We start from the raw sequence: 12489 nt of genomic DNA on the forward strand, positions 1-12489 counted from the left end.
ACGTATGGAAACTACACGGGTTGCCCCTGACGATAGTTTCGGATAGAGGCACCCAATTCGTGTCGAAGTTTTGGAAACACCTGACAACCCGTTTGAAAATCGACAGCCTGCTATCCACTGCTCACCACCCCGAGACTGACGGACAGACCGAGCGTTTTAACGCGTCCCTGGAACAATATTTGAGAGCTTATGTGGCCTACCTGCAAGATGATTGGGAAAGTTGGCTTCCCCTCGCCGAATTCACAGCCAACTCCCACAAGTCCGAGACCACCGGAACCTCCCCGTTTTACGCGACTTACGGATTCCATCCCCGCATGGGATTCGAGCCGGTACCCCTGAACCAGCCTTTGCCCGCCCAGCGGGATGCCGAAAAGCTAGCCGCCCGAATGGAAGCCATTCTGGAACAAGCCCGCGCCGAAATGACCGCCGCCCAAGCCCGTTACGAAGAACAGGCGAACCGACACCGTACCCCGGCCCGCCGGCTTACCGTCGGCCAATATGTATGGTTAGACGCACGGAACATCCAGACCGCCCGCCCGCAGAAGAAACTGGATTGGAAGAACTTGGGACCCTTCCGAATTTCTGAAGTGATTAGCCCGTACGCCTACCGTTTGGACCTGCCGTCGTCTATGAGAGTACACCCTGTTTTCAATATAAACCGACTAAAACCTGCTGACGTTGAGCCCCTGCCGGGCCAACAACCTGCACCGCCACCCCATTTGGAAGTGGAAGGTGAGAGAGAATACGAAGTCGAAGAGATCCTCGACTCCTTTTGGGAAACCCGCGGCCGAGGAGGCCGCCGGCTGAAATATATCGTCCGTTGGGCTGGATATAGCGAACCCACGACTGAACCTGCCGATTACCTGGAAAACGCTGCTCAATTGGTAAAGAATTTCCACCGTCGATACCCCCATAAGCCCGGGCCCCGGCCGTGACGGAGCTCGGCCTGGAAGGGGGGAATACTGTCACAGACCTGAAGGACAGCCACTGGGCTGTCGCTTAGTCATGACCCCTGTCACGTGAAGGCGCGAGGGCCGAGCGCCTCGCGCGCGTATATCTACGCGAAATCTCTGCAGTCTCCGATATGTAGCTCCTCGAGCTACGTCTTCGTCAACAACCACCTGCTACCCCGTACCTGGAAGACTAGATAGCCAATATACTCTGTCCTGTTACCTGATCGCCCGCACCTACCTGTCCGCCCTGCCAGCCCGTGACACCAATTGCGTAATATCGGTCGGCAATATTCGAAATTAAATACGGAAATCGAAATTTTGGAAAAAGATATTTTGGCGGAGCAGCAAAAAATTTAGGAAAAATAATTAAAATTATTTCGTTTGCGGAAATAAAAAAAATTATGGTTTAAAAAAATAATGCGAATTATATTTCGCGGAATTAATAATTTAGAGGAATTGGATCGGGTGGAACGTAAAAAGGCGGAATAAAAAAAACGTCGACAATTAACCGAAATTTTGCCTAAAATATCTTTGAAATTGTTTTTTCCGGATTCCAATTTTGTTTGAAATTCGATTTTCCCAATAGATTTTTTAAATCCTTCGTTATTAAATAAAATAAATATTTTTGCGCAATATTCCGTTAATACGTTGTTTTTCTGGTATTTTTATTTTATATTGCATACTAATTATTTTTTTATAAATTCGTCTAATAATATAATTTCGAATCCTGGTCGGGCTTTAATTTTTGGAAATAATAGGTAATATTTTCTTAAATTGTCCTCTTTTTTTTAACTAATTTGCTCGCAAATCTAATTCCTAATAATATTAGCGGAACGGTTTCTGGTAATTTTAAAAATGGTTAAAAGGTTCCCAAATATTTCTTTTATACCCATAATTTTTCTATTTAACAAAATATTTTATTTTGCCATGGTTTTGTTTATAGTCGAATATTTATTTAACGTTATAAATTTGTTTTGCGTCGATTTCGATCGTTTTTTATATACTAATACCGTATAATGCCGGTTCCAGTAATAATACGTAAAATATGGGGTAAATTCTTATAGTATCTGGTAATAATAATTTATAATTGGTATTGCTGATTTTTTTATTAATTTTAAAAGGTCCAATTTTTTTAAAATTAAATTTGCTATTGGGTCGTTATATTTTAATATTGCGTCGAATAAAATAAACGTTATTTCCTTTTTTAAAAAATGGTCCCTTTATCCGATATTAATTGGCGTATTTTATTATTTTTTTTCGTACAAATTCTAATTTTTGTTGGAATTTTTTATATAATTGTCGTAATTCGCTCGTCTATTTATAGGTTCGCGGTACCGTAATCGTAATTTTTAATTTTCCGTACGTTATAAAGTTAAATTTATAATTGGCGTAAAACGGGGTTGTTTTGGTATTTTCGTTTTTTAAACTATTATAAATAAATTATATTATAAATAATAGCCGTACCCAATTATCTTATTTATAATTTATATAACATTTTAAATATTATTCCAATATTTGGTTAGTTTGTTTTATTTATCCGTCCGTTTATAAATGGAATATTGTGGATAATTTGTGGTTTATTTTTAATTATTCCATTAGGAATTTCCAAAATCTTAATATAAAAAATTTGTTTTTATTTGTAATAATATTTTTTGGAAATCCGTAATTGCTAATAATTATTCGTAGGAATATATAGGCGATTTTTTCGGCGTTGCTGCTTTTTTTATATGGTAGGAAATAGGCGTATTTGGTAAATTTGTCCATTATAACCAATATGCTATTATATTAGGTTTTAATAAATAATTTTTCTGAAAAAGGTAATTTAACGATAAAATCCATTATAATAATTTGCCATACCTTGCTGGGGGCTAGTAAAAGTTATAAAAATCCGTAAGGCCTATATTTTGCGGATTTACCTTTGGTACAAAATTCGCAATCCTTAATAATTTTTCGTACTTTTTATCGCGTTCCTTTAAAATTATAATATTATTTTAGCCGCTTCCATATTTTGGAAGTTCCTTGGTATCCGTAAATTTTGCTTTCGTGGATTTTCCGTATTTTTTCTGGTATAATTACCGTATTTATTATTATAAAGCTCCGGTATACTAATAAAAAGTTTCCGTTTCCGTTTATAGTAAAAATAACCCGTATTTCTTCTGGTATTATATTTTCGTAATTTGGTTTTCGGTTAAAGGCGTCGGCCCTGCCGTTTTCCGTCCTTTTTCGGTAAATAATCCTAAAATGGAATTTTAACAGGAATTTTAACCATTTAATTTACCGTTTGTTTAATATTTTATTAATGGTAAAATAAATTAGGTTTTTGTGGTCCGTATAAATTAATATTTCGTATTTAATTCCGGATAATTGTGGCTTCCATTTTTCAAATATTCGAATAATGGCTATAAATTTTTTATCGTAAATTTGGTAATTAAATTCTAATTTATATAATTTTTGTAAAAAAAACGCAAAAATGCAACCGTCTTTTTTCGTTTCGCTAATTAAATTATCCTCCGATTGTATAATCCAATGTGTCGGTTTCGATTTCGAAAAGTTTCGTTGGGTCTAATATTTTAAAAATTGGTTTTTTAATTATTACGTTTCGTAATTATTTAAAAGTCTATTATATTTATTCCGTCCACTGGAATTTTAAATCTTTTTTAATTATATTGGTTAATAGGGTTGCAATCGCGCCGTATCCTTTAATAAATCTTTTATAAAAATTTACAAATCCGAAAAATGTTCGAACGTCTTTTACGTTTTGCGGTTAAAACCATTTTTTTATTATTTGGATTTTCGATTTTTCCATCCTAATTTTTCCAGGGGTAATAATATATTTTAGGAAATTAATTTGTTTGCTATAAAAAAACATTTCCCTGGTTTAATTAAAAATTTAACGTTTTGTAATTTTTGTAAAACGGTATAAATATATTATTTATATTTTTCCAACGTTTTGGAAAAAACAAAAATATTATCCAGGTAAATAACGACGAAAATATTTAGGCATTCCCTAAAAACGTGGTTAATTATAATTTGGAAGGTTGTTGGGGCGTTGGTAAAACCGAAAGATATTATTAGGTATTTATAATATTCTCGTCGGGTGCGAAACGGTGTTTTCCACTTTTCGCCTTCCTTTATACGGATTAAATTATATATTTTTTTAAAATTTAATATTATAAATTATTATATTTAATAAAATATATTTCGGAATTTTCCTATTAATGGAAATGGGTAGCAATTTTTTATAATAATATCGTTTAATTGTTTGTAATCCACGTATAATTATAATTTTCCGTTTTTTTTTAATACGAAAAAAATTGGGTATTTTGCTGGTAATATTAATAATTTAATATAACTTTTTTTAAAAATTTTTGCGAAATATTTATTTAATACCTCCATTTATATTGGATTTAAACCGTATATTTTATAAAATTTGGGCTGCGTTTCTTTTTTTAATAGTATTTCGTGGTCGAACGGATTATATTCGGGTAATCCTGTTTCGAATTTTGGGCTAAATAGTCGTTTATATATCCGATATTCGGCCGGGATATTATTAATTAATATAATAAAATTCGATCGTTTTTCGCTTATAAATAATCGCGATTCTTCCGATATTAATTCCAGGCGTGGTTTGTTTTTTTTTAATAACGTTACAATTTTTTATTAATTTTGCTCCTATATTTTACATTTATTACGTAAAATCCGTTTTTCGGATTTTCTTTTAAAAATTAACGGTTTTTTCCATTGGATTTGGGCGGTTATCCAATTTATCCGGGGGTTATTTTTTTTAAACCAAGGAATTTTTAATATTACGTTTTTGTCCCCTATCTCCGTAATATTTAAAATAATTTGTTTTCTCGTTTATAATTTTCCATCCAAAAATATACGGTTTTTATTTCGATAATACCGTTCCCGTATAAAATTACCTTTTTTTCCACGGTTTGCAATTGGTATAATTCCTTTTTTGCTGCCAAAATATCCGTCGTTTCGTTATAACCTTTGGTAAAATATAATTATTTTGTGCTCCACTGTCGAACAATGCTTATATAAATTTATTATCGAATCGTATATCGAAAAATATATATTTATATATTGCTATAATATTTTATATAATGTTTAGGGTTTTTTATTCCGTTCCTATTATCGCCGTTCGGTGCCCTATATTATTTAATTATCCTAATTTTTTAATTTGTTAAATTTGCGTCGTGGATCTTTATTTTTTTTATTTTTGGGTATGCGGTTATTTTTTATTTCGATTAGGTTAAATGGGTGTTTTGCTGGTACGGATATTTTGCGTACGTTTGTGGTTTCCTTGTTATTTTATATATTGGGGTTCCATATAATTTTGGTTATTGGTGCAAATCCTGGTTGCCGTAATTTTTATTTGTACCAGGTTTGGGTTTTAGCTAATATATATATTTTATATACGTTTCGGGTGCATTTGTATTATAAAAATTGTTTTTGGTTGCAATACGTTATAAAATAATTATCGTTAGGCGTAAAAATTGCAATTGGTTTAATATTAAATCTTATTTTAATTTCCCAATTTGGTAAATCGGTTATAATATATATTTTGTAAATATTTGTTATTTTGCATCGTCGTGGGAAAAAATTATGGATTATTTTCCTATTTAAATGGAATTTACAATTGTTTCGGAAATATTTTGCCCAAAAGATTTTTGCGTATTAAAGGTATTTGGTGTCCAAAATCGGGTAATTTTTAAAAATTATATTAATTGGTCCTATAAAATGCCGGATTTGTGCCTAAAATAGCAATCCGGGAAATTATATTAATTGGTCGTTTCGGTATAAATTAATATGTTTTTTTCGTATGTATAAAAGTTGTTTTTTTTTATTGCGTTATATTAGTTCGAAAATATAATTTTTTCCTCGTTGGATTTTTTCTCCGAATTTTCGTTTAATTTTTATATTAAAAATTAATTGGTTATTTTAACGTGGTGGGTTTGTTCCAAAAATTCCTTATCCGATTTTCCGGAAACGTTCGAATTTGTAAATTCGGGTAATTGGGTTTCCCGTCGGTATAAATTTACTGGTTGCCTTATCCCTAAAAATATTCGGTTTCCTATTATTAGGGTTCGAATATTTCGGGGTTTTTATAAATATTAACCTGCGTCGATTTTGGAATTATTATATATTATATAATTATTATTATAATAGGTGGTCCAATTTATCGCGTTATATTAATTAGGTTATAATTGCTGGTAATTGGTGGTATTAAATCCTCGTGGTTTTTCGGTTTTGCCCCTAAAATCAGGGATATTTTCCTGGTTTTTCGGGTAATTTCTGGCGATATACCCTATTTTATCGCATTTAAAACATTTGCCGCTTTTGGGATTTTTACGGGGCTTTTTATATTATATAATATTAAAATCCATAGGTTTATTATAAATATTATAAATTATATTACAAATTTGGGGCGTTATATAACGGGGCTATTACCATCCATTATTATTTTTATAATATATGGGTTAAAAATGTTGGTATTTGCGTCCCGTATTGGTTTATCGAATCGAGGTAAAAAATATTCGCTATCCGCTTTATTTTTCCTGTCGACGTTCGTAAATCCGGTTATTAAATTTAATAACAAATTCGACGTATTCGAAAAAATCCTCGGGTCGGTCGAATTTGGATATTTCGTTTTTTATTTTTAACTTTAATTTTTAATAAAATTGGAAAATTTTGGTTTTTTCGATTATATCCAGCCTTATTATTAATTTTTTAAATTCGGTTATATAAACGGAGGTTAATTTGGTTTGTCGCAGGTTGGTCAAATTTCGTTCGGTTTATCGTTTTGTATCGGATTTTTGGAATAAAGAACGGAAAATGCGTTTATACCCTGCGAAAATTAAAAAAATGTCGGTGATTTTTTGGCGTCGTTTTTCGGGGGGTATATTAAATTATTCCTGCAACAAATATTCGAATTAAAATAAGGTTTCTTTTCGGAAAAACGTGGCCGCGTACATTATTTTTTCCGTCTTATTGCGGAAAATTTCCAAATGGAATATTTGGTAAATATATATTTATATAAAATACCCTTTGAATTATCTAATATATTATTAAATATAATTGGGAGGTTAAATTTAAATTTTTCGCGCCCATTAAAAAAGGTTAAAATAACGTTAATATTGGTTCGAAAAGCCCGAAATTTTTTTTGGAATTGGGTTGCGCGGAATATTTATTCGTGGAACTCCTAGTTAATTTAAATAACCTGTTTGCGAAATTGGTTTTCCTCGTTATTATTATCGTTATCGTCTTTGGGCCGAACAGGGGTTTTTTGGGCCGTTTTGCTATTTATAACCGGGGTATTGTAAATATTGTTTTTAAAAATTAAAAAAAACATATTGTCGGTAATATTGCTCGGTATATTTTAAAGCAAAATATTAAATAGGAACAATTAAAATATTACAATTAAAATATCGGATAATTTGTTTTTATAGTAAAATATAGTGGGTTAAAACAATTAAACGTTTATTTAGGTAATTGGGGTTTTTAATAATTGGGGGTGAAATTATAATTGTTTTTAAATAAATATTAAGGTTAATTAAAATTTAATTGCTATTAAACAATTTTAAAATCGAATTTATTTATATAATAATAAACGTGTTTTATATAAATTATATTTTAAGTATAATTTTTTTTAATTTGTTTGATCTATGATTTTCAACTAAGATTTTACAAATTATAAAGATCCATTCCCTTGGCCGTTACGTGAGGTTACGTAAAATTTCGTGGCTTTACCCTTAGGTAATCGTTATTTTGCCGGTCGGTATTTTTTTTGGGCGAGTGTCGTTAGGGGGGGTGTGACCCCACCTGGCCTCTCTGGTACCGGCCCAACTGTCTGGTCGTAACATTAAGCCGCTTTTTTATAATAATTATTTTCTCGCGAATAATCAAATTAAATTAAATTAAAAGTAATTACGTATATATATAATAATGAAATATAATATCTTCTATTTAATAAAGTAATATTTATGACCTTTATTATGTCGAGTTCTTTTCTATATTAGTAAAAGAAAAATAATACCTTTTCATATAAATTATTTAGTATAGCCCTGCACGTCCCCAACTCCCTTCAAACATAAAAGATCTAATTATCCACAATATTACCTTTTCTCTCACGTTTTAGCCATCACGCTTTTATTACTTATTTAATTACATCTGGTTTTTTTCCCTTTGATACTCTCCTACACGTTCTACTTTGTTACCTGCTAGTCAAAATGCTCAATCGCTATCTTCTGCCGGTCTTTATTTCTTTGACATGCCTGCCAAACTGGGGTTTTGCTGGAGACACGCTTCCCGCGGATGGTGACTTGATTTGGTATGCTTCGTTCACCGAAGAGAGATTTATTCACCGCGATGCAAAGCCTAGCATTCAACCTCCGGGGCCGATTTTGCGCGAAAAGCAAAGGTGGGGGTGCGACAGAGCAAGCCTCACCACCAAGATGAGACAACGTGCCCCTATTGGGAGGTTCTTTGTTTATGGTATTTACAAATGGGACCCAACCCTTATAGCGAACCTCAAAAGTCTATATTTGACCCACGAAGACCCGTCGAAAACACACCACGTATATTACCAAAGTAAAGCTCCGGTGCCTAGAAATCTTATTACAGGGTATTATGAAGAAACTCCTTGGGTATCAAGGTTTAACAAACCAGGGAAAACGCCAAGCATTCCCTTGGGTCAGCCTACAGCCTCACTTGTAGGGGATGCCAGCTTCGTTTGCCAGGAATCTGAGAAGATCACCGTTTGAAAAGAATAACCCGCAGCGCCCGGGGGTTAAGACCGGAAGGTTGGGCCGCTGCCGCGAAGGACGAGGGGACCAGCCCCACGTGCCGACGCCTAAGAGAAGGAATATGCCGGCAGCTCAACAAGATTAAATTATTCAAATAATCCCCAGCACGCAGCTTCACATAATGCCCAGGGATGCGGGTATATGACGAAATGACGTTCACAAGCTCAACTTTACATAGTTATAAGAACAGACAACAATGTGCAATCTTTACCCGTAACAACGTTTTCTTGGTAGATTGATCTACGAGAAGTCTATCAGCAATCCTAATGTATTCCATGGTTTGTTTAGTACGTCCAGTTCCTTGTTGCTCTCCGACTATTGCGTGTTACGGAAACGAATCCCAAGAGATAAGGCTGCAGCGCAGGGCGATTGAATTCGAAGATTTAAACGCAAGGGTAAAGAAAGAAGAAAGATTTGCGATACATCACCAAGCCGTCTTCTCGTCATATTCTGCAGCCCGAAAATGAACAAAATCTTTATAAATGAACAACTTTGAATTGCAATTTCAAAAAGTACTACAACAAATTTCCCCACAGAAAAGTGTTTTCCACAAATCTCTCCATCTTCATTCCAGCGACAACTCGACGAATCGATGACTGAACTACAAACTCCTTCCTCTCGCTTAATCCTCTGGGTATTCACTTCTCGACCTTGTGTTCAACAACAGGCCATCCAAACTACAAAAAGTATGCCAAAAAACGTTCTCATCCCTTGTAGTCCTCTTCCGTAAACTTATGCATTACACCATGGGGTGTCCCGAATCAAGTAGTTAGAGCGGCTATGTTCCTTTCGGGCGCCTGAGCTGACTGTGATCCTCTTCTACAATAGGCCACAGTAGCGGACAAAGCCAGTCTCAGCTACGTGTACGACCAGAGCGCCAATCGCTACACGTTTTGTTTCTGAAACATCTCGGAGGCGGGGTTCAAGCCTGGATGCCAACCGGTCCAGACGCCCAAATAAACGCGCAAATACGAGTTGAGTGTAGCTTCGGCAACTTTTTAGAGTTGGTTTAGTTTGTAATATTAAAGAAAAAAAACCATAGTCATTTTGATGTTTCTTCCGTAAAACATGGTGAGACTTTAGCAGGATATGCTCAGCCTATGCGCTGGATCCCCGGAACCGCGACTTGAGATTCCCAGATCCTGCGCCATGTTTCGATACACATTTGAAAAACAAGTCTACCTCGCCCGCATCACATGAAATGTTGCAGATTCCGATATTCGTACAAAAGGGCGTTTTTGTAGTCTTGATGTACAGGGGATGACACTGTAAACCTCCTGTCAAGCCATCTACTTTGTATACGTTGTAGAAGTTGTACTCGCGACCTGTGGAAAACAATCACATACGACCATACCCACTGGAATATACGGGATCCCGTCCGCTCTCCCCTAGTCAAACCAGTGAGGGCCGAACTAGTACTCAGGTGGGTGACCACTGGGGAATCCTCGGTGTTGTATGTTTTTGCTTTGCTATTTTGGCGATGTGGGGTCACTATTTGGCACCCACCCACCACCCATCCACCCATCTCCAGCCAGGAGTAGCCGTGACTGAACCCACTGATGACCACCAGGATTACCTAGTCAGTCCCCCCAAAGCCGTTTCCACTCTGGGCCTTATCGGGAACCAATTGCCAGTACCCACGAATCTCGTCCATTGTTTTTTCCCACATTGGCACCAGCTCGTTGAAATCCCGCGCCTTCACATCGTACAAGTCTGTGCACATTGCTGGATGAAAGTCGGGCAGGTGGTTGGGCTTGTACGTGGCCGAGTCGAACTTGATGCCGACGTGGACGTTGACCGAGGGATCCTCGTCCGACGGCGCACGCTTGTAGTGCCGGAAATAACCGCCCTTGACTTCCTTGTTCCAGCGCATCACCTCGAGGCTCACCGTCTTGACCAGACCGCCGTGCAGGAAAGCAACCCTGTGGTCGTCGGGGTGGTGTTGGGCGAATGAGTGCCCGCAGTAGAAGCCGTCGTTCTCCGTGCCCACGCTGGCGAGCCACTTCTTGGGCCTCCCGTACTCGGTCTTGAGGGCATGCCACGCGAAGCGGAACATGTCCTTGTCGCCCAGCAGGAACTTGTTGTAGTAGTCGCCGTGCTGGTTGTTCCACCACGCCGCCAGCTGCAGATGGTACCAGAAGCGCGTCTTGTCGACCAGCAGCTGCCCGCTCTCCTGCTCATACTCGTCCATCCGGCAGTTGGTGTTTGTGATGGCCCAGGCTGGGTTCTGGGGCCAGGTTCGAGCAATGTCGGGCCAGAACACTGTCCCATACTCACGGTAGACCTCGGAGTCGTAGAGCGTATCCGGGTCAATCAGTGGGATGTTGTCGGAGTCGAGGAGAAGGGGCTCGGCGAACCGGGAGTTGACGAGTGCTGCCGTCTTGAGCTGGTAGTTGATGTAGAGGCCGTCTTTCTTGGGCGTCATGATGTTGTGCGACCCAGACAGGTCGTTGAAGAACATCCTGGGCCAGACCGACGACAGGCTCATCCTGTCATGCTCAGACATCTCGTCACCAAAGTAGTGTATTTCGATGGCGACCTTGCTCCCCAACTTTTGCAGGGCGCGCAGGATCACGCCGACGCGGGAGACGGTATCCTGGTTGCCGGCCAGAATGACCAGGCCTCGACGGTTGGTGAAGCGGTCTGCCACCGCAGAGTAGGGAATCATGCCCCCGCGGACAAAGGCGTGCCACTCGGCCCTGCGAGCCTCGATTTCGGCATTTGGCCGATCGGCCTTGACCCAGTCCTCCGCATCGTCGAATTGAAAGTTGACCTTTTCGTCGGGCTTCCAAGTGCAGGTCTGCTTGGCCTCCCTCAAACCGAGGCCGGGCAAATTGGTGACGGCCCAGAGGTGCGACACAAAGTCGTCTGCAGACGGCAGCGTGTGTGCATCTTTGACGACTCGGGCGTTTGGAAGCTCTGGTAGCCGAGTCGGGGTCAGCGGCGTGCCGATGGGTGATGAAGGTTCCTGGAGTGGAGGCTTGGCCAGAGCTCCCCCTCTGCCAGCTCCGTTATGGTTGGATGACGCGTCACCATCGACGTGCTTGCTGCCACCGATGCTCCCGTGATTCAATTTTGGGTTGGGGTCTGCCTGCGGGGCGGGCCGAATCTGGTCGTCATCAGCGTCCCGCACGAGCCAGTAAACCGCGACCAAGAGGACCGCTGCGACAACCACGAGTCGCAAGCGCTTGATGCCTGCCATTTGATTTAAATTGCTCTACTTTGAAGACAGAAAGAAAGAAATAAAGGTTCCGAAGCCTTGTCCCATGTTCAGTCGATCAATGAGTATAAGATATCAAGCATTCGTACTAAGTCGACGGTTTGGGTGTGATGTTGTCCACAGTTGCCCACAAACCAGTGCTGATCCTCCAACGATTGCGACGTGAGCTCGCCTGTCGATCCGGGAACGTCCAGAACTCGCGCAGATGGTCACGTGATGATTAATGGATAAACATTATCTCTCTCCCTCCCAAAGCCACGGCTGTTTTATGAAATTTAGCGCCCCTTGCGACAGCTTATCAGAGCAATCGCAACCAAAGCTGAAGCTATTCCAGCTGAAGTTTACCCACTTACTTTTTTTACCACGGTGCAGCAAAGCTGCAAAAGCTGATGGAAAGTTGAATACTAAAAATAAAACGTCATGAAGATCTCGACGCGTCTTCCGCGAAGACCTAACGCGTTCGAGAAGGAGCAGATCGAGTCTAAAGACTAAAGAACGGATGGCG

At 38.4% G+C, this 12489-nt stretch overlaps 2 protein-coding genes and 1 non-coding gene across 3 annotated transcripts; 2 read left to right on the forward strand and 1 right to left on the reverse strand.

Moving 5' to 3' along the window:
- Window positions 1-8188: 8188 nt before the first annotated feature.
- Window positions 8189-8849, forward strand: MGG_16775 (uncharacterized protein; the record flags this gene model as incomplete). The annotated part of the gene is made up of 2 exons (XM_003712063.1): window positions 8189-8379; window positions 8699-8849. 2 exons carry the CDS (start codon window positions 8189-8191, stop codon window positions 8847-8849), a joined length of 342 nt encoding a protein of 113 aa, XP_003712111.1.
- A 1250-nt stretch (window positions 8850-10099) lies between these two features.
- Window positions 10100-12127, reverse strand: MGG_05797 (uncharacterized protein). The gene has a single exon (XM_003712064.1). The coding sequence runs from the start codon at window positions 11964-11966 to the stop codon at window positions 10341-10343; it is 1626 nt and encodes a 541-aa protein (XP_003712112.1). The 5' UTR covers window positions 11967-12127; the 3' UTR covers window positions 10100-10340.
- Window positions 10109-10224, forward strand: MGG_20337. Its single transcript, XR_001729792.1, has one exon. It is a non-coding gene; the product is annotated as a 5S ribosomal RNA (ribosomal RNA).
- Window positions 12128-12489: the final 362 nt, after the last annotated feature.

This window comes from Pyricularia oryzae, chromosome 3 (assembly GCF_000002495.2).
Source record: "Pyricularia oryzae 70-15 chromosome 3, whole genome shotgun sequence".
Lineage (NCBI taxonomy): Eukaryota > Fungi > Ascomycota > Sordariomycetes > Magnaporthales > Pyriculariaceae > Pyricularia > Pyricularia oryzae.

What these genes read in the sequence shown, in the direction of transcription:
- MGG_05797 (XM_003712064.1), bottom strand. Translation starts at nt 11,966, where the DNA reads ATGGCAGGCATCAAGCGCTTGCGACTCGTGGTTGTCGCAGCGGTCCTC.